This window comes from Amblyomma mixtum, unplaced genomic scaffold, assembly GCF_055824585.1.
Source record: "Amblyomma mixtum isolate Tamu unplaced genomic scaffold, ASM5582458v1 scaffold_43, whole genome shotgun sequence".
Classification (NCBI taxonomy): domain Eukaryota; kingdom Metazoa; phylum Arthropoda; class Arachnida; order Ixodida; family Ixodidae; genus Amblyomma; species Amblyomma mixtum.
Window position 1 is genome coordinate 161901 of NW_028317740.1, and position 22392 is coordinate 184292.

The 22392-nt window shown below is 45.8% G+C and overlaps 1 protein-coding gene across 1 annotated transcript; it reads left to right on the forward strand.

Annotated features, from left to right (window-relative positions):
- Window positions 1–681: 681 nt before the first annotated feature.
- LOC149324394 (uncharacterized) lies at window positions 682–16031 on the forward strand. Its single transcript, XM_089565560.1, has 4 exons — window positions 682–820; window positions 6178–6288; window positions 12818–13131; window positions 14863–16031. Exons 3-4 carry the CDS (start codon window positions 12841–12843, stop codon window positions 16024–16026), a joined length of 1455 nt encoding a protein of 484 aa, XP_089421686.1. The 5' UTR covers window positions 682–820; window positions 6178–6288; window positions 12818–12840; the 3' UTR covers window positions 16027–16031.
- The last annotated feature ends 6361 nt before the right edge of the window (window positions 16032–22392 follow it).

The following is a 22392-nucleotide window of genomic DNA, read 5'->3' on the forward strand; positions in this document are numbered from 1 at the left end:
TTTGGCTTCAGTGCGCAGCAGATAAGAAATCGAAGGCCGTCATCGAAGACGACCGACAGTTTTCAAAATTTGTAGTTTGGCATATTGGTTTGTGATGTCGAACGTTAAATCTACCTCTTTGAAAATTCTTTTCAGTTGGCTAACCGGCAGTCGCGCGACGGAGAAACAGTACCGCGTTTCCAGTGTAGGGGCAAATTTTTTTTTTGCCATTTTTCTTATGCTTGTTAATTTCTCCGGGTCTGTCTCGCTTTCCGTTGCTCTCTACGCTGCTACATTCTAAATGCTAGTGACTATACAATTGTAGCTCTTCAATGGCTCGGCTATAATGTTCCTTAAGAAATTGAACGCTCCTACACAATCCAGCAGCTGCGACCAGCATTCTGAATCTCCTTCCGCTTAGATTCTGTCCAAGATTTTCTTGACCCACTCAAATATTTCACATATTTCAGCTATCCAGCAAGCACTGTCCTGTTTCTTTTTATTTTGCGTGAATATGTGTGCCTCCAAATTCTTTTTCCCATGTTCCAGTCCTAATTAGCGCGTTTCGACGAGCCAGCGCCTAAAGCGTCCGCAGCGCCATCGCCTGGCCAGTGGTGGTGTTTCCCCCATCTGCATTACTAAGATTTACGGTGCCCAACTGAAGTGTGTTTGTTGAGACATGGTTGTGACGAACGACGATCACCCGGGAAAACCGCTCTGTCTGCATTATTCTCAAATCTTCAGTGCTGTTTTCGGCATATGTTTGTGCGTCAGGGAACGAACTTCTAATGTTTAACAGTATTCTGCGCTGAGGCCACAGAACATCGTGTGTTTCGTGCACGTAAGCCGTTATTGGGTATTTATCTTTTTCTGAGCGCGGGGTAACTGACGCGCGAAGCATTGCCTCTGTTCTCGGCTGGTCGAGAAAGCTAGATCGTGTTTGATGTGCCTCTAGTCAAGTCCCATCCCGTGCAAGAATTTTTGCTGTATATGAGCTCATCGTATGGTCGGTGTGTCATCTGACATTGTTTGTACTGTTGCTCGACAGCAAAGTATTGAGACATGATCAAATCAGTCTGATTCCATGTCAGCCTTGTATGTTCAGAAATCTCCTTTTCCGGGAACGGTAGCTAACAATACTGCAAAATTATGGACCTGCTTGTTCGCTTGTTGACGTTTGCTTGTTGATGTACTGTACGACAGTGTGTTTGTTTTCCATTTCATCCAGCGGTAAACGCGATGTCTGGCGGCTCTCAATAAATTTGTTACAGGCAAAAAGAAGTGAGGAAGCATGCTTGCTGTCCTGTGTGTGCGCGCGTGTGCGCGTGCGTGCGTGTGTGCGTGCGTAGTTATTAACTAGCAGTCAGGATTGTTGACCAGACCGCAATTTCCTCACTGGCGTCCCAGAACCCTCCTCGCAGCGCCGCCTCTCCTCCTCCTCTTTTTTTCTCCGTTCTCCTCTTTTGTTTTTTCACGGCTGTTGGGCTCTTCGGTCTATTCCTCCGGCGAGTCTGCCTCTGCGCCCCGCCGCCGCGGTTTCTTGCGGTTCTGTCGTGCAAAACCGCGATTCTGCGCGTCTTCTGGATCACGCGGTCTGTGTTCTTTAATATTTTTCGTGTTTTATAGTTTAATTTCTTTATTATTTTGTTTTTCATATTTGCATTTTTTTATTTCTTTTATTTCACTCACGAAACCCGTCCGTTCACTAGATGTGCCTTTTCTCTAATATTTTTCGTGTTTTATGATCTAATTTCTTTATATTTTTGTTTCTTTTCATACTCGCAATTTTTTCTTTTGTTTTATTTGACTCACAAAACCCGTGCGTTCACTAGATCTGCCTTTATTCATGCTCAAACCGTGTACGTGGCGGAATGGCAGCGACTAAGTGCCAAACGCCCTGGTTCGATTCCCAGTCTCTAAAGTTTTTTTTTTTCTTTGCCGGAACTCGAACACACTTGCTAGCATTCCCTGCTCAGGACAGTATGAGGCATTAAAGGCTTTCGCCTTAATTAACCGATTCTGCTCGTATTTTCTTTCATAGCTGTTGTGCTCCTGGCGAGCTTCTAGGGCGGCCGGCTCGCGATTTTCGCGTTGCCCTTCGAGCCATTTGTGTGGCCGGCACGTTCCTCGCGCAAAGAAGGCGACTGCGCACGTACTTAAAATGGCGTTAAAGGCCGATTCGCACGACGATCCGTTCGCCCGCGGCCCGCGCACTACGTGTTCATGCGTCACCACATTAAGAGGCGCGCTGTCGGCCTGCGGCCTGGTCAGCGCGCCTCTCAATGTGCTGACGCATGGACACGTAGGTGGTGGTGAAAACGTTTATTGCCAATGATGTAAATCGTGGGGGCGAAGCCCCCTACATGACACTTGGGTGCCTCCTCAATGTGAGGAAAAGGCACCCTTACAACGCGAAGAATAGCCCCTGGAGCGTAATCCTTCGGTGAGCGCCGGCGCTCTGGTCAGAAGAGACTCCCAGTAAGACTCCGCCGCGGTTGGTGATGGGGGATGAGGGAAGGTGGGGCATGTGAGGAGGGTGTGTAAGAAGTCTCCTGGTTTGCCGCAAAGTTTGCATGATGACGAGAATTGGTCTGGGTATCCGGCATGCAGCAGTATTGGGTATTGAGCAGTCCGGGTTTGTAGTTGTCGCCAATGTGCAGGCTCAGCTATGGTGAGGGACGGAGCGGGGGTGCGTATTCCCTTCGTTTGTCTCGGTAATACGAGAGAATATCACGGAATGAGAGCAGGTAGTAGTGCGCGGGCCGCGGGCGAACGGACCGTCGAGTGAATCGCCCTTTAACGACATTTTAAGTACGTGCGCAGTCGCCTTCTTTGCGCGAGGAACGTGCCGGCCACACAAATGGCTCGAAGGGCAACGCGAAAATCGCGAGCCGGCCGCCCTAGAAGCTCGCCAGGAGCACAACAGCTATGAAAGAAAATACGAGCAGAATCGGTTAATTAAGGCGAAAGCCTTTAATGCCTCATACTGTCCTGAGCAGGGAATGCTAGCAAGTGTGTTCGAGTTCCGGCAAAGAAAAAAAAAACTTTAGAGACTGGGAATCGAACCAGGGCGTTTGGCACTTAGTCGCTGCCATTCCGCCACGTACACGGTTTGAGCATGAATAAAGGCAGATCTAGTGAACGCACGGGTTTTGTGAGTCAAATAAAACAAAAGAAAAAATTGCGAGTATGAAAAGAAACAAAAATATAAAGAAATTAGATCATAAAACACGAAAAATATTAGAGAAAAGGCACATCTAGTGAACGGACGGGTTTCGTGAGTGAAATAAAAGAAATAAAGAAATGCAAATATGAAAAGAAACAAAATAATAAAGAAATTAAACTATAAAACACGAAAAATATTAAAGAACACAGACCGCGTGATCCAGAAGACGCGCAGAATCGCGATTTTGCACGACAGAACCGCAAGAAACCGCGGCGGCGGGGCGCAGAGGCAGACTCGCCGGAGGAATAGACCGAAGAGCCCAACAGCAGTGAAAAAACAAAAGAGGAGAAGGGAGAAAAAAAGAGGAGGGGGAGGGGAGCGGAGGAGGAGAGGCGGCGCTGCGAGGAGGGTTCTGGGACGCCAGTGAGGAAATTGCCGACCAGACTACACCTCCCTTTTTGGAACTCAGGCGCTGTCTTCGCCAATGTTTAGAACTAGATTTTGACCGGTATGTGCTGTGAGTGCTTCAAAAACGAGGCCAGTTCATACTGACTAAAATTTGAGCTTGTGCTCGTTGGATCGTATTTGAAACATTAGAGGGGAGCGCAAAAAACCGCCTCAGAACACAGGATGGGCGCTGTTTCTTGGTATCTTTGTTGTTCCATGCAGCCAGGCTCTTCTTGATGGGTGACACATCTGAGGCAGTCTTGGTATAGCCGCACTTGTCTCCAGTATTCAGATTTCAGGATCTTTCCCACGAGTCGTGCGTGCTCCCAAGAAGGCTCCTAGGGCCCAAATACCAAACAGGGCTTGAACCTCGAGCGTGATGATCTTCTTCAAGCAGAACGACAGCATCCTCGAATGATCGAATGCTTGGTTGTCATGTTATTCTGCATGCTAATGCGATGCTGATGATTCTAATGAAGGCGATCATCGGGGTTAAAAAATGACCAAGAGAGTTGAAGCTAACTTATCTGCAAAGAGAATTAATTCATGAAGATATCAAAATTGTCTAAAGATCTTATATGTGCTGAGTTCAGATGGCATAGTACAATGCGGTGAATCTGCCAACTTTACATGTAGTTGGGCCTTCAGTTTTCACATATTTTGCAGCTGTAGTAATTGATTTCTTTTACTGATATGCCACTGCATTAATTGTACTGTCACAAGATGGAAAGCTGGGCAAGTTCGTACACTACAGGACCAGCGCTCATCTAGACTCGCCTAGTCACCTAGCACTTGTCTAGAGTCGCATCGTTTAGCGTAGTTTATTTTATAACAAAGGCATTATTCAGGGGAGCAGGTACTTTGTTCTCTCTCATGTTCAGTTGCGTTTTCTTACATTTAAAGGCGTGAAGACACAAACTCCTGGTGTGCTTTTGCTTTGAAATGATGCATATAACAGTAAACATGGCTCACTAAGTGGAGTTGCCAACACTCAATAAATAATTTGTAATTTATTTTTTTTACTGTGAAGTTTTGGTTTCAGGTGACCGAATGATGGTTGCGACATCACAAGTGAATGTGCGATTACGTGTGGCATAAAAAACTGCAATATAATTGCTGCTTTGTCATTTTAATTCATGCCAACTCTTATGCTAAACTGCTCAGAAGCTGGAATGACAGCAACTGGACAAAGAGATATTATACTGCAGTTTTTGTGTGCCTTATGTGATTGCATACCCACTTGTGACGCTGCAGCCATCATTTGACTGCTCAGACCGAAACAGAAGCTGTATTGGAGAAGAGATTCAATCATGAATTATTTGTTGAGTGCAAGAAAATTTCACATGGTGATCCAGATTTACTAATGTGTTGCATATAATCCCAAAGCAGAATTACACAAAGGAAAATTGTATGTCTCTGCCGCTTTAAGGCGTGCTTTGTTGAGTACAAGTTGTCAGTCATATCATTACCGACCATTAACATTTCCAGGTGGTGTCAGCACTCAATGATTAGCTGACGGTGCGACGTAAAATTGCTATAAATCTTCCAACCAATGCTGATATTGCATTTGCCAATGTGACAGCTTGGTTAGGGACTTGTTTCCAAGACGCCCACTCATGCTCCACTCTGTGCCCCTGCCTTGGGCTACTGGAGACTGTGAGCTCGCAGAGTGCATTTTGGGTTGTTCAAGATGAATACTGCGCATTGTGCGCGTAAGTTACCTTGTTCATACTTATGTCAAACTATTTTTATTGCACTCTGAAGTGAGACAGTGAAATGGCAGCGAGTGCCAGGGTCATAGCATTGATGCAGCTGATGAGGTTGTGCTCGCGGACCACCTGGCTGCCATTAAATTGTGATTAGAGTTCGTGAACATCACATGATTTGTCAAGCCCCAGCCTCAGGGGATGAAAGCTCTAGTGAGTTGGCTCTCACTTGAGTGTAGGGGAGTTCATGACATTAATGGTATGGCCACTTTTTTCCATTTACTGTCGAGCGTAGTGATGAAGTTCTGTAGGTGACAGGAGAAAAAATATTTGGTTGTCAGCAGCCTCAACATAAGCTGAGAACCGCCATTGAGCTGCTTTGGATGTAAATGCTGGCTCAAATTATGACTGCATGAGCCATATCATGAAAAAAAAGCAAAATGAGACAAGTTTCACCTTACAGGGACATTTTTCTAACTATTAGTCCAGTCAAGGGCTTAAACTGATAGCTAGAGCTTCTCTAGTTCAGAGCCCTGAAACATGCAGAACTAACCTCTGTTAGCCAACAAGCAACAGTCTTGGAGCTTTCTTTTTCTGCTGTCTGTTTTTCATTAACGATAGTTGTGGCCCTGGGATGCAGCATATTTACATCTGGAGGAAGTAAAGTACTTCAAGCCTGCTCTACGCTCTCAATGCTGCCCATGTCACTCAGCCTTGCCCCTGTCACTACTGCATTCAAGCGGAGGTGGAAACAAATGAATTAACTTGCGTTAATAGTTGACTTCGCCCAGCACTGTTAGGCTGAGGTCAATCTTGTGCTGCTGGACTCTTGTGGGGCTGCCCCTCTTGACTAATACGGGGCTCTGTGTTTTCGATCAGCTGTCAAGACGACCTCGGCACGGGACTCGGGCAAGCTGTGGTCCTACCTGAGCCTGCAGTAACAGCCCACTGGTGCCAAGCCTGGAGGCAGCAGTAGAAGCAGCAGTTGTCGTGAGTGGCTTCAATGCCAGGGGCTCTGTCACTTGTCCAGTGTTGTAAGCTCCCATAACTTGAGGTTAAAGCAGTGCTATATGGTACCACTACACTCTTTTAGTGTTATTGTTTTTGTTGTGTACTGAAGAACCTCAGTTACCCTCACTGTACTAATGGGATCATACGTTTCTAGTACTGCAGCCATATTTGCTGTGTTGCATCTCTGAATTGTCCTTCCTGGCGCTGAATAAGCCAGCGTTTTGTGTCCGACGTTTTATGCTTGCTGACGTATGTTGCAGGCTCATTACCGCAGTGCTCTTAAATGTGACAGATACAATCTATCCGTGTTGTTTACAGAGACAAAACTATGCTTCATTCACATTACATGAGATTTTTCAGGAGAACTATGCATGCAAAAGTGCATTTGAAGTCACTTTAAGTACACTGCTTTAGGCTTATAATTTATCGTACTTCAAAAATCAGGGTCATCCTGCCCTTTCCTTGCATTCCTTTCGAAGGGTGACAAATATTCTGGACAGTACTTTCTTGCTGCATTATTTCCGCTTTGATTTGCACTTGAGTCGGAGATTTTGTTTTCTTTCTCTGTGAGACCTGGCCAGAATATTCACTTCTTCAGCACACTTTCAGCACAATATTCAGCACACTTTAATCTAAATGTGCTGAGCATTATAGCAAGGACATATCCACTGCACATCCTCTGCGCATCATACAATTTCAAATTATCACTGGTGGCAACAGCACAGAACTCGGACTCTTACTGCACACCGCATATCTTGTTGAAATAACTGTACATCATTTTGTGTGAAAGTGAAAGTGCCAGCAGATGTTTATTAAATGCCATTTGGTGACGTGAGCTGATGGAATCTGAAATAATATATGCAGGTTTGGGAGCAACACTAGACAGCTATCTGTATGTACACTTGGTCAAGCTGGCACAGAGCTTTCTGAAGATGAGCACGGTGATTCACCAGGCCACGGCGCCAAGTTTCTAACACACTCCTTTCAGTGACCTCATCTAGGAGGGATCGTGCTTACTGAGCAAGTTCACATAAAATAGGCAGTTGACAAGACTGCATGCCAATTAGCAAACTGGCGAAACTTGGTTACCAAATATTGCATGCCATTTACCATTTACAAGCAAATCTTTCCTTTTCTCTTCACGATGTCCTCTCACTGTTTTAGCATTTAGTGGGTTTAAAGGATTAATCTTTACCTTTTAGAGTGGGAGCTGTTAAGTGCCCATTCCTGGTTTTGCGTCATAGTAGTAGCAGTATGTCATAGTCGGCGTGACCAGTGGGTGTGTTGCCATGGGAACCACTCAAGGTGGTTACCGCAGGAACCATCCGGATTGTGGTTACTGTGGAAGGACGGGCGTATTGAGAGAGTGGAGGAATCCCAACTGGAGGATGGTTACCGTGGAGGGAAAAGAGCATGGCAAGAGCATAAAAAGGTGCAACCAGTCGGTGGTTGCCATGGAAACCAACCTGTGAGTAGTTATTCTGGAAGGATGAGGAGAGTTACCATGGAAGGCATAGAGTTTCTTACTATTACCTAGAGGGAAAGCTGGCGGCGCTGCCCTTCAGCCGCCATGGGCGCTCAAAGCATCATGGGGCGGTGAGCTACTTGTTGCGGAACAGTCGTAGTTTTTCAGGAACACGGAGTGTCATTACTAAGATGTTTCATTCCAAAAACGCTGTCCGTGTGTGCGCAGACGACTTTCGCGCGAACGCAGTGTGCAAAAGCCATAGTAGTGAAAACGCGACGACACACGACGCCAATAAAAGGTTTTACTCTTCCGAAATGCCATTAAAAAACCTCGTAAAGTATCTAAGCAACATTTTTTTTTTTGAAAACATATTTACTTTTAAAAGTGTGCCTGTTAATTACGCAATATTAGTTTTTTTAGTGTTCATCACTTGGCCAATAGGAAAGCTAGTCATCTCTTATTTTGGGCAAACTTTGCACTTAAAGGCTTTTCTGCTCGTTTGTTGCAATCATTAGACAAGATATTGAATGTTAGGACATTCGTAGTTATCTAACAGCTTTATTTTTCTATTATTTTTTGGCCAAAAGTGCAGTTCCGCAACAAGTAGCTCACCGCCCCATGATGCTTTGAGCGCCCTTGGTGGCTGAAGTGGCCTCGAGTGGTCTCCATGCAAACTCCCATAGAGGGGTCGCCAGCTTTCCCTCTAGGTAATAGTAAGAAACTATGATGGAAGGAGGCTTTATGGCTAGAGCGTAGAAAGCCATAGCTGGACGGTGGTTACCAGGGGAACTGACTGATTGATGTTTCTGAGGAAGTAGGAGGGTGTGGTGAGAGCGCAGGAAAACGTAACTGCAGGGTGGTTACCCCGGGAATCGTCCAGAAGGTGGTTAGCTTGGAAGGAGGGCAGTGTGGCGAGAGTGAAGGAATCTCCTACCGTGGGGTAGTTACCCTGGATGTGGAAGGGTATGGCGAGGGCATTATCACCATCAGGGAGACCGTCTTCTGTAGTGCAAAGGCCTCTCCTCTATCTCTCCATTCTACCCTGTCTTGTGGCAGCTGTGGCAACCCTATCCCCGCAAACTTCTTAATCTCATCTGCCCACCTAACTTTCTCCGCCCCCTGCTACGCTTGCCTTCTCTTGGAATCCATTCCGTTACCCTTAAGGACCAGCGGTTATCTTGCATTCGCATTGCACGCCCTGCCCAGGGCCATTTCTTTCTCTTTATTCCGTATAGGATGTCATTAACCCTGTGTTTGTTCTCTCACCCACTCTGCCCTCTTCCCATCTCTTAACGTTACACCTATCATTTTCCTTTCCACTGACTGCTGCGTTCTTCTTAACTTGAGCCCTTTTCATTATCCCCCACGTTTCTTCCTGATAGATGAGTACCGGTAAGATACGACTGTTACATACTTTTCTCTTCAGGGATATTGGTAAGCTATCATTCATGATCTGAGAGAACCTGCCATATGCACTCCACCCCATTCTTATTCTTCTAGTTATTTCCCTCTCATGATCCAGATCTGCGGTCACTACCTGCCCTAAGTAGACATATTCTCTTACTACTTCCAGCACCTTGCTACCAATTGTAACTCCGGCTCCCTCCCTAGACTGTTGAACTCTACTTTGGTTTTCTGCATATTAATTTTAAGACCTACCATTCTGCTCTGCCTGTCTAACTCATTGATCGTGCTTTGCAGTTCATTTGCAGAGTGACTTAGCAAGGCAATGTCATCAGCGAATTGCAGATTACTAATGTTTTCTCCATTAACTCTTATCCCCAACTCTTCCCACTTGAAAACTCTGAATACCTTCTGTAAACAGGCAGTGAATAGCTTTGAAGAGATTGTCTCTCCCTGCCTGATACCCTTCCTTATTGGAATTTTATTGCTGACTTTATGGAGGACTATGGTAGCTACCATAGTCATAGCTATAGGTATCTTTCAGTATTTTGCATAAGGCTCTTCTACACGGATTCCGCAGTACCTGCATGATTTCTCGAGGTTTCGATCGAGTCAAATGCTTTCTTGTAATCTATGAAGACTATATAGAGCGGTTGGTTATATTCTGCACATTTCTCTATCACCTGATTGAGAGTGTGAATACGGTACAAGCAGGGATGGGAATGCGGCTGCTTTGCTTCACTATTTACCTCATTTAAGCTGCAGAATTGCTGCGCCCATTATTTACTTTGCTTTCATGGCAGAATATCACTAATGTTCACATAGGGCAGAAATACAAACATTTCAGTGGTGGCATTGTGTACTGTGTTCTGTTTTTGTTCTATGAGCAAGACCTAGACAGCAATGTCATGGATCTCTGTGCCTTGCATCACAGTTTTCCAGAAGCCCTGTCTCATGTCCCGCACGCAGTTCCAGCGGCATTTACTCCAGATGTTCAAGAACAACCTTCAAAAACTGAGCTAGTAGATGCTCATAAATTACAATTTGCAGAACAGCAGTGCAATGAGATCTGTATGAGATCTGTATTTATACAGACGCGGGCAGTTAATGTTATAGTGAGGCTTTCTCCTTCGATGTTCTGAATTTTGGCCTGCACATGGGAAGTGGCCACAGCATCTGCAGCTCTTCTAATGCCAGAAAAATTGCTTGAAACACTACATTGCTTTACCTGCTCAGTGGCATTCTACATTGTGGCACTAGATACACGGGTTCACCCATGAAGACAGGCAGAGCTGCATTTGGTCCTGATGGGGGAAAAATGGCGTTTAACAAGACGGGACAAAGAAGGAACACACGACTACACGAATGCTGGCTATCAGCTCTTTATTGCTTGCTGTTTCCACGTATAAATACAGGAACTGCCAGCACGAAATTGAAAAGAGCGATGAGTTCGAGTGATGCACACTGATACAGCTCAGATCTTCGCTGGTTGCCATCTATCTAGAAACACAAGCTATTTTCCTGATAGTGCCAGTGCCTGATTTTTACATCGAAATTGCTCCCAGTTCCAGTAAAGTTTTACAACTCACTGCTGTAGATTCACCTCTTGCTTCCTAGTACTCTGGGTGTCTGAAGCCTGTTAGTTCATCAGCAGAAATGTTGCATGGATCTTTGCAACTACACAAGAGGACACCACAAAACGATGTCCTTTGCCAAGCTACCTCAACAGTCAGCAAACAGCTTTCCTGTATGCTGGGCAGTGATACCTCCTGAAATGGGCAATTTAAATGCATGTACAGATATTTTAATTCTAGGAGTCACCTTTATTATATTGTAAATGCCTTTGATTATAGTATAGATGAAATAAACTGGTCATAGGCAGCTTTGTGAACTGCCTCATCGCTGCTACAATGCATTGTGTAATACTGCATGTATGGATTTTTTTATTACTATTATTTTTTTTTCGAGGAAAGGAAATGGCGCAGTATCTGTCTCACATATCTCAGTGGACACCTGAACTGCACTGTAAGGTAAGGGAGGAAGGTTGGAGTGAAAGAAGAAAGAGAGAAAGAGGTGCGGTAGTGGAATTTTGACCATCTGGGGATCTTTAACGTGCACTGACATTGCACAACACAGGGGCACCTTTTGCGTTTCGCCTCCATCGAAACGCTGCATGTATAAGTTTCAAAATAAGTCTTGTATGGACACCTCTGCGAACACACACTGTGCAGCAGATTACCTCATTTCCGATATAGTTGAACATATACTGCATGCCCACTTGGCATGTAGACCTTGCACTGCAAGCAAGGCATTCATGACCCTGCTTGTAAATGAAACGCAGAGTAGGAATAGCTGAGATACAATCATGAATTGTCTTCTCGAAAAGAAAGCCTTACTTGAAGGTATCTTCGTTCATGCAGATTGCTCTTGAGTGAAGCTCAAAATAGACAACATGGAGCACTGCAGAATTCAAACACCCTGAGCCGGAGCTCTGGGTTCTCCATGATTCAACCCTGTGGGTGATGTGCGGTTACAGGGTCGCTTATCACCAATCACCCATTTGATTGGCCAGGTTTTTCCACTGCTACATGATGTGCGCCGTGTTTTAATTATAAGTCAGCCAGCGGCTGCATTGACAACCCGTTGATAACCCCGAGAGTAATACTACGACAGCGCCACAAAATGCTGATATGTTGCACTAGCACATTATGAAAGCGAATATGGCCAAGTGTAACTTGACAACATGCACTAATACACTATCCCCCCCGCCCCCATTTATCAGTACATGAGGAAAAGGTTCATAAACACATAGTACGCACCTTTGGGTTCTTTTAAGGTGCGAATGGGGCTCAATGCCTAATATTCTTCATTGCCTGTCAAATCAGCTTCAGTACTTTCAGATATTTCAGTCTGTGCCATACTTGAGGCCTTGCTGGCTGTTGCCTGAAGTCCTTCGTTGGAACCCCAGCAGCGGGAGCTGTCAAGAGCATATCGAGCTCAGTAGGACTCAAGTTGGTGAAGTCTAAACTAGCTGTTCTTGATTGGGAGCAGAAATACGCTCCATTTTAGTGATGCTTTTGCTGACCGGCATAGAAGCGGAGGCCGAGGAGAGCAAAAGTGCGTCGGCATCTGGAGTGCCGACAGGGACCCTCTTTACCACTTACCACCATCAAGTGAGAATGCACCAAATCCAATACTATCTATTGCAAACATCCCATGCAGTGTTTTCTGTTTTTCTGACCACAGCGCCAGTGTTCCGAGCAGCATTTTTGCTCTTTGTAAATCGTGAATCTGACTGCAAAGATGCCACAAAAACGGTCACTGTCATTTGTCATTTTTTTGCGGCCACTTTGAGTGTGGAAGTATTTCATGTCATATATTTCCAGTTTTCTCAGCAGTGCTGCCACCTTCCACGCATGCAATCCGACGGTAGTGTTCCCAAAGAATAATCAGTCTATCATCATCGTCATCATCATGCTTTGTTTGATATTTTCTATTCATGTCCCTTTTTTTTTCTCTAACAAAAATGTAGCTTCATAGTACACACTACAGGATAAGGAGGCTGGTGTATCTTGTCTAACGGCATCGATCATTCTCGAAATGCATGTTACAGCCAACCTGTTGTGCTTGTTGCAGGTGTCGCCACCGCTAACGGTGCCATGCCGGATCCAGGTCAACAAACGATACATCGGTTGCACGGTCATGTTGCCGGAGTCAACTGGCGACCTACCCTGTTCGCTGAGGCCGTGCCGCATTCGCATGTGTGCGACCTTTGCCAGATGATCCCCAAGAGCACAGTACTACTGCCCTGTTCTCACCTTCTGTGCGAGCTATGCCACAGAGCCTTTGCCCAGAGGGGCAGCACAATTTGTCCGTTGGACCAGGAGCCTTTCGCTGAAGACGAGTGCCACATAATTCCAATGCCCATTCGGAAAGCAAACAGTTTGAAGGTTAGTGAACCCGCTGTACCGTTCTCGCTGTTCATATATTTCAGGAGCAACAGAAGTTAGACAAGACGGACTTCTGCTGGTCACACATGCATATTGCTTTAGCTATAAGAGGATATTTCACCCCAACTGAGATCCTGTTGCACGCGTAGCAAACACTTCAGAGGGAATCATTATAGGAACACTGTGGACGTATTGAAGCTTGCCCGTATGCACATAGTGCCGCATTCTGATCACAGAGAGACCAATCTCATCAGAAACGGAACTTTATAAGCTAGAAAAGACTGCGAAACGAAATACAGGTGTAACCGTCAAAAGGCAATTTCGCAAATAAAATACACGCGCCAACATCAATTTTTGGGCATGAGCCCCAGAGGCTAAGATACATCGCCATTCACTTCAAAATGACGGCAACTTTTCCTTTTCGTTGTAGACGTTAGGAGTTTGAAGTAGCGGGAAAATTTTTGAATTCAGTTTTCTCAGGCATATACTAATATTTTACTGTGAAAGAAATGTCAATGTACGCATAAAGAGGCAGAGAATCAACTTTTACTGAGAATAATTATTGGATGGGGTTCCCCTCAGTGTCCCTTCAATGCTCAGTCGCGGCTCAAATGCATTTGGGAATTGAACGCTTCTGCCCAAGATTTCAAACAATGTACCATCAGTAGGCAGAAACAAGAGTGCTTTTTTTGGTACTCCTGCATCGCGAGTAGTCTGCAAATGAAAGGAGACAAGGTCTCGCAAAGCAACAAACAATAAATAACAGCAACTTTTGTGATTAAAATCGAGGCCAGGCTTAGTTAGTGAGCAGCAGGGCAGAAAATTGAGCAAGTTGGTAGACGTTCATTGTGGAAATCTCAAGTGCTAGCAGACAATGACACAAAAGGGGGCACACTGTGCTTACTCGCAACTAAAGACCTTTTGTTCCGAGTGAGAGACTTCAATATATACACGAAAACCAACAACAACCCATAGCAATCACATGCCACACCGAACTTTAAGCGAGAAAATATTAGCAAGCAAGTCTTAGTCGCTTCTCTAAAAAAATCTATCTCCTGTCCGGATAGGCTAACGAGTGGATCACTAACACGTGAATGTCCGGTTCTCGCTATAAGAAAAGCTTCCACAATCTCCCGCGTCACTCACTCCCGACGGCGAAACAGAACACTCGTTTTTGGACAACACCCATTCTTTCGCTTGCTGCAACTGTGACCGTAGAGCACCAATTTGTTGGAAGTTTCACCATTATTGAGGTGGTTAGAGTGAATCTATCACATCCAACTTGTTTTCCGATTCTAAATTTAACAACCTGAAGGGTTCAAAAGCAGCCTTCACGCTCTTTGTCTGACAAGACGATGTTGGCGCATTTCTTCTGACTCTCACTGCACATTTAGTCTCTCTACTAACTTAATTCTTTATAGCACAAGATGTGAAAAAACTGGAGTTTTATTTAAACTTCCTTGCCTGCTTTGTTTCCAGTCGGTTTCGTCAGGTCCGCACTATGCAGAAAGCCGGCACAGCAATTTTTGAAAATCAAAATTATTGCATAGCACTCAGGTTTAGTCTCTCACTTAATTCTTCGTAGTACAAGATGTGAAAAAACTGGAGCTGCATTCAGACTGCTTTGCATGCTTTTTTCCAGAAGATTGTGTGAAGTCTACACAATGCGGAATGCCAGCACATCTCTGAAAATCAAAATGATTACTGCGTGCTCTTTTTTTTCTTTTGAAGGTGCACTGTTGGAACCGTACCCAGGGGTGCAACTTCATAGGCACCATGGAAGCTGTTTTGCGACACTATGAAGACAACTGCACATTCCATGCACTGGAATGCCCGCAGTGTGAAAGGAGTGTTCTTCACAAAGATCTCCCGGATCACTACTTAACCGGATGCCTTGTGAACAGTCCCCTCTCGGTTACAGAGCAGGTCTGCTCGCAGGATAACATGCTGACTGTTCAGGACGTCAGTTGTGCTCTTCAAGAATTGAAGACATTACTGAGAGACCCCTACCAGGAGCTTTTACCCATTTTTCAGAGTCAAATAAATGAATTGGCTGAATGTGCAAAGAACCAGAGCGCCCAGCTACAGGAAATCCAACGGAAACTTGAGCAATCCGAACAGGGCCTGAAGAGTGAAATGAATGCAATTGCAGGAAACATGTCAACTACAGTTAAGGCAGACCTTCGATGTCAGCAGGATGCGCTTGCCTGTCTACTGCAAGGGAGTTCGGCAACGAGAGATTCAGTTGCTGCGGCTGAAGCCAGGGCTACTCAGATATCCTTACCTTGGTGCCTGGAGGAGAAGCTAATCCTTCGGAAGCTGGAGCTTTTTGTTCATCAGGCGTCCATGTCCATAGAAGAGTTGCGCCGTTGGGTTAAACCCGATGTGTGCGGCGCAACAGCTTTCTGCAGAAGGGTTGGGCCTTCCTTCTGCCACGTTATGGATGCCGCCCTGTCAACGCCACTTCAAGGCAGTGAAGACAGCATGCAAGTGAGCTACCTGTTGACCATCACAAATGCAGATGTGTTATTTGAGCCTTCAGGTCCTCTGCGCAGATTTGCTACGGTTACTCAATGGCATCGCAGGGACACGTACTTCATTGTATACCTGTCGGCAGGTAAAAGCCGTGGCGAAGACCAGCTGTGTTTGAGCCTACATTGCGGTGGTTTCCTGGAAACATCTCGCTTGTCATCAGATGCCTTCACAGTGGCTGTGTTGCATGGAGAGGAATCCAAGAGTGTCGTCATGAGAAAATTTTTGTCAGGCTTTCCATTTCCTGGCCACCGCTTCTTGACGAAGCTGTCGGATCTCAAGTCGGGAGGCTTCGTCAGAGCCGGGGAACTGAAGATTGTGGTCACCATAAGCAGTTCATTGCCCAGTGCTCAGAACTCTTAGGCCACACTTTGACATGCTGTTATTAAAAACATGTTTCCTTCCATGTCTAGTGTGCCTGCAGTTACGCTCTAGCATATGCACCGCGGCAGTGCGACGCTGCATACAATGAGTAGAGGAACGAAAAGAAGTAAACAAAAGATGCTCAGCTGTTCTTACTTCGCTTATGTTTTCCCTACATGAAGTGAAGAGGTGTAGTGTGCTGGAATGCTACCTTGTGACCAACAGCCGATCCGCACGTCCATATGATGCCTTGTATTTTCCCCTATAGGCATCGGGATACTAGAATTTTTCCAGTGTTGCTTAGTTTTTCTTGCACAAAATAAACAGCCACAAAGCATCAGCATCATTACTCAGAACGAAAAGTGAGCAAGCAAAGCTGAAGAGGGAAAATGGGGAATAATTCATGGTATTGTGTGTTAGCAAGAAAAATATTTAATTGAGTAAGCAACGTTTCTAGCTTTTTGTAGAGGTTTGTTGTCCGATATTTTTGGTCTCACGGCAAAATTAAACACATCACCTTGTCTTGAGATTCAGTGAAGAAATACGATTGTTCCCTTAGAGGCTGAAAACACCGGTTCTCTTCCTCAGCTTTTCGCTTGTTTCAATCCTTCGACAGCGACATTCCTATGCTGAACATGGGGTTGAGGTTCCACATAGCCTCCTGAATTATTTATGTGTGGTCATTGGTGCCAGCATCAAAGGAAGCCGGCCGTTACGCCAGTTCCAGAGCTCGCCCTGACGAAGTGCTGCGATCACATACTGCTGCCTTGTGCGTTGTGCTTGTATGTGCGTGAGAATCTCAGCTTTCTTGGCATGCACGCTCTGTTTCAGAATTGGAATAGTAGCTCACAGCACCATACTGAGGGAGTATATGTAATCAAAGCATGTAAAATGGAGGAAGTTCTGAAGCAAATGTGACCATAAAGAAAGGAGTGCATGTAAGCACCACGCAGAGTGAAGCTGGAAAATTGTCTCTTTCCCAAAGTCGCTATAGAGAGAAAGTGAAGGACATGCTCAACTTGGGCAGGACTTGCCACATAATTTGTTGTCATCTTAGGGGCTGCATGTGCTTTGGTCTCAAAAGTTTTAGGGTTAGAAAATTCAGACCATCTTTCTGCACCAGCCCCGTTAAAAGCGATTGCAGGCAGGTAAAGTATATGGGCTAGTATATTTAGTAATAACGGACCTCAGGACAGGAGGTTATATCTGCAACCATCTGGAGAGCTTTTGGTCAGCCAATACTGTCTGAAGGGGTACGTTGAAGTTATTTTGACACAAAAATTGGCAGAGGCTAAGCTTGGTTACGCCCGGAAATCGCGAAAGCAACTTCATTCGTTTCTTCAGCCCGCATCCGCCGGTCTACCGCCGCTCTGCGCCGACGGTTGTTGTTGTTGTGACTGGGAGAAGGATGAAAAGGAAATCCACGGGCCTGCCTACTGGCTCGAGGCGAGCCACCACCTCTTCATCTGTTTCTTCAGTGCGCTGGCGTTTCCTGGCTGCTGCATTTCGTTGGAGCTTTGCCTTATACACATCATCCGACATACCGAGGTAGCTCCACCACAGCAACTGGGAGCAACCGAGGTGCTCCCCCAGCTTTATCCCCCTGGTGTGACGTCATAGCAACGCGCGCCCTCTCGCGGCAGCTGCGCAGTGCGCCGTGGCAGCTCCGCCGCGGCCATGCTGACCGCGCGAGCTGGGGCCCCGTCTCTCTCGGTCTGGCGTGACGTCACCACAGGGGTCAGCTAAAGGTCAATGGTGGAAGCGCCACGACCACGCTAATGGCTCGAAAGTGAGAGCAGTATTGCTTTCAAAAAAGAATTCGGGAGTAACATCTCAAGGAGCGCGTCTTCAAAGTCTTATGACGGCCTGATATTCAGAAATGTTCAGTGCTTCAGCTTGCCGAAAGTTTTTGGAACGGCTCCTAATAAAGTTTCTTCTCCAAATATTAAAGAATTTTCAGTTCAGGTTATATTTAAGAAGAGGCCGTTGCTACGAAAGGTGTTCCAGTTGTGAGCAATTGTATGACAGTGCAAGGATAATTTTGACTTGTGCAATGCAGTGTCCGTCATTTCTCCATTTGCATTATAATCAATAGCCTCTCTAAGTCTCGTGAGGCATTTAAGACAAAATTTGCATGCGAATACCAATATTTGGCGGCTGCAGAAGATGGTCTGAATTTCCTGACTGAACTACTTTTGGCACCAATGCATATGCAGCTCCTAAGATGGCAACAAATCATGTAGCAAGTTGTGCTCACGTTGAGCTAGTTCCCCTGAAACAGCCGGTGAACTACGCTCCCTGATTCACCGGAAACTAAATCAAGGTCACCCTTCCAGGCTTGACACATAATTCGCTTTTGGCACTCTGTAGACTGTACGTTAAGGGGACAGGGTAAGCCCTATTTTTCCTGTGTATTTTAGGCCTTGTTTTGGTCCACTTTTCTCAACGAATTTAGGTGGGGCATACCTGTTTATATCATTTTTGCCTTATGCTCTTTTGACTATAACACAATTAAAACACTAACTTTTTGTGATATTTTTATTTCGAAGGCTAGATTTAAGTCCACTTTTGGGGTTTTTTCTGTCTATAAAATAAAACACCCTTGCACTTGCCTAATTTTGGTCTGGTATGTCCTGACCTTCTCATACAAAGCACAGACAGAATTGCCCTTCTGTCTTATATTGTATTGAAGATAATGGTACCCTCGCAACAAAAAAAGTTTAGAGATAATTGAGTTTAAAGTAAAAAGTATCTTTTTCTTTTCTTTTTTTTTACTTTCTATGCTGCTCCGCCAGTAGAGAAAACATGTCACCAGTCAACTTCGCTCAGCTGGTGGAGACTTACTGCTTAAGATTAGCAAAAAGGGCTCGAGTACCTTTGCTCCTGCTGTTTTACTGCTGTTGGATGCTATGAGAGCATCTGCTGTGCACATCCTTAGTGCCCCTGGTACTAAAGTGGCATTTTTTTAGCTTTCCCCTAGATGATGCGAGTGTAGGACTAAAATTCTAGCACAGAGCATAAGAGCTCCAAGATTATTCCTCAATATGTTTTTACTCCAGCTTAACTAAGAATAAGAAGCATGCAGTTCCCATCATGGAATCGTATTTCAAATGGCTGGTAAGGCCAAAATGTGGCCTTCAAAAATGTGGCCTGGCCACTCGCTTCGTCAGTTTCAAAGATATCGTTTAAAGGAAATATACAGTGCAGGAACAAGTGCAATGCTGGTAAAGATGCAGAAATGAATGCACGACCAAACAATAAGCAAAAGTAAAAATCGAAACTGATTGCTTACCCTGTCCCTTTAAACGAGCACACCCACGCCAAGCGGCGCGAACAGCAGCGAGCTCGGCGACTGGTACAGGCGCCCACAAAAGATTTTTGAAACAAGAAAATTAGAACAAAATTTAATTCCTGAGCCATTTCAGCATGCAACCACGAATTGACGGATGAACTCCATACCTTCCAACGCGAGAAGCATATGATACACTTCTTAATTAATGCCCGACTATGGCTCTATACATGGCAAGAAAATCCAGGCTTTTTGTGATTTCGGCGCTTCGAAAACATTTGTGGGCGCCTGTACAACGGGAGCCTAACTACGAAGAAAAAAATTAAACCGATGTGTGACGCGCCAAAGCGCGATGATGTAAATGATAACGAGCGACATCACAGTGACGAGATGGCGGAAATCTACATTTTTTAGAGTGGCCACCAAATTTTTGGCAATGACCCGGGTCAAATTTGGAGGTCGCTATCGTGCCGGACACGGTCAATTAAGGTTGGTCCTTGATTTTGGTCCAAATCGGCCGAGGTCAAATTTCGAGGTTGGGCCGGGCCAAATTTTAACGCTTGGCGTCACAGTTACTATGGCAACTAGCGATGCGCAAGCAAGACTGACGATCGTATGAGTGCTTTCGCACTAAAAGCAAATTCGCTGCAAACCAACCATCTCGTCTTTCGACAAACCGACCATTCGCTCGATAATCGCTGCTAATTTTTTTAGTGGTTTCTCAATAATGTATGCTACAGTAATATACTACCGCAGATTGCCGTATATTATTTTACAGTTATCCTGCGTCAAGCCTCCGTGCCAACAACCACGCGCCCATAGGCGCCCGTGAAACCAATTTAGATGACAGTGGCCCTCTCGGTCGTGGTGCTAGCTAGTGTAGACGAGAGTGTTGAGCGGCTGCGTCGGAGCGCATGACGGGCATAGAGAGTATTACGAATTGAAAAAACAGCGCAACGAAAGACGACACACGAGAAAAGGACAAAACACCAGCGCTGACTAACAACCAAATGGTTTATTGCTACAGGTGAGGCAGCATATAAATGAAATGGCACCAGTAAAAACACAAAATAAGCATGAGAGTAAGATACAGCGCAACCACACAACTTTACTAAAAAAAGGCACGTCACTGATAAAGATACGCAAGTTCCTTAGGTAGTAGATTTATCGATGGGCTGCTGATACAGGTGTTACCTAACTTTTTGATATGGCAAGCCTCCGAAATGAGCCTACTGGTCTCATCTTTATAACGGGCAATGATAGTGGTCCGATTGAGATGCGCTTCGCAATCTTCACACTCAGCACAGTGCACAGCAAGATGGTTTCTACGAGACTTGTTCTCTATATCTTTTGCATGTTCACGCAGTCTATCGTTGATGCATCGTCCCGTCTCACCGATGTAGAAACTGCCACAAGAGGTCGGGATCTTGTAAACAACACCAACACGACTCTGAACAAACTTCCGCTTATGCTTCTTCTGGCAGCCTTTTTTGCTTCCATCCTCATTAACACATTTGCACAATCCGCTAAGTTTATTCCTGGCTGAAAAAACCAGCCTAATCCCTCCTTTGCTCATTATCTTCTTTAGACTGTGCGAAACTTTGTGCACATACTTTGTGCTGTGTTTCCAATTCGTAAATCATGTACCAACCAGCCCGTATTTGCCCTCTTCTGGAATAGAGAGTATGGGTGGCTATGCATGGTGCAAGGGCTTATTTTCTTTGCCTAATTCGAGCATTCAGCCCTCTGTACGCTTGCAATGGATCTGCTGACGCGACTGCAGGTGACCGTCTCCATTTTAGCAAGAAGTTTTAAAAATTACTACTCTGTTCCTTCTTATTCCCGTCATTTCTTTCTCTGAATTCGCACATTAGCGCAAGGGCAAGACATCGCTTGTAGTTAAACCATTCAAGTGCATTAATTAATTACCTGTAAATTATACCCGCGCTGTTTCTGTGGCTTAATGAGTTTGAAGTGTAGCAGCCGCGCTCTCTCACTGTGATGAACTGTGCTAGTGAAAGACGACGACGATCCTTAGGTGTGAAGCTCGCTCGCAGCCCGAACGTTTGGCTGATCCTTTGCTGAACGTTGCAGAGCTACCTAGGTTCCGCTGAGTCACAACCCCCTCCTACATTTGGTGGAGGTACTGGGTGGAGGCTGCTGTAAGTTCCCCCTCTCGTCCTCATCCTGGAGCTCCGTAGCCGCACCTTACCTTTGCCGCCCGTTATGCCTGAAGTCACCAGCCAGACAGCCCCCATCCCGTCGCCTACCATCCTCTGTTCTGGCGGGCTCCGGCAGCGAGATCCCAGCGTCTTCAGCGGTGCCGACGACCACGATGTTGACGACTGGTTGGCGACTTACGAGCGCGTCAGCGCCCACAAGTTTGACGATGCCACCAAGCTTGGTAACGTGCTATTCTATCTCAGCGACGTTGCCAACTTGTGGTTCCGTAACCACGAGGCCGACTTGCCTACCTGGTCGTCCTTTAAGACCAGCTTCTCGGAGGGATTCGGCCGCCCAGCTGTGCGCAAACTACGCGCCGATTAACGCCTCCGCGCTCGTGCTCAGCACGCCACTGAATCCTTCACAAATTACATAGAAGATGTTCTAGACCTGTGCAAACGCATCAATCCATTGATGCTGGAGGCCGAGAAAATTAGTAACATCTTTATGGGCATCTCCGACGACGCGTTCCAAATGTTGCTCGCCAGGAATCCACAAACATTTGTGGATGTCATCTAGCTTTGTCAGAGCTATGACGTCCTCAGAAAGCAGAGGAATTCTACTCGCCGACCCGGCGTGCTCGACGAGTCCCTTCCTGCGCCGGCGGTCTGCATTCTGGTCTCTGACTCGGCCTCACTGCTTCCCCAGATAGAGGCCTTCATACGGGAAGAGGTGGCCCGCCAACTGTCCCTCCTGCCTATGTCTGGCGACGATGCGCCAGCCCTCGATCCCGCACTGCGACGCACCATCCAAGAGCTGGTCGCCGACGTTTTGCCCTCTAGCTCTCGGCTTCCGCCTGTGGCTGCCCCCCTCACCTACGCTGAGATTGCCGCCAGACCCCGACGCCACGACGC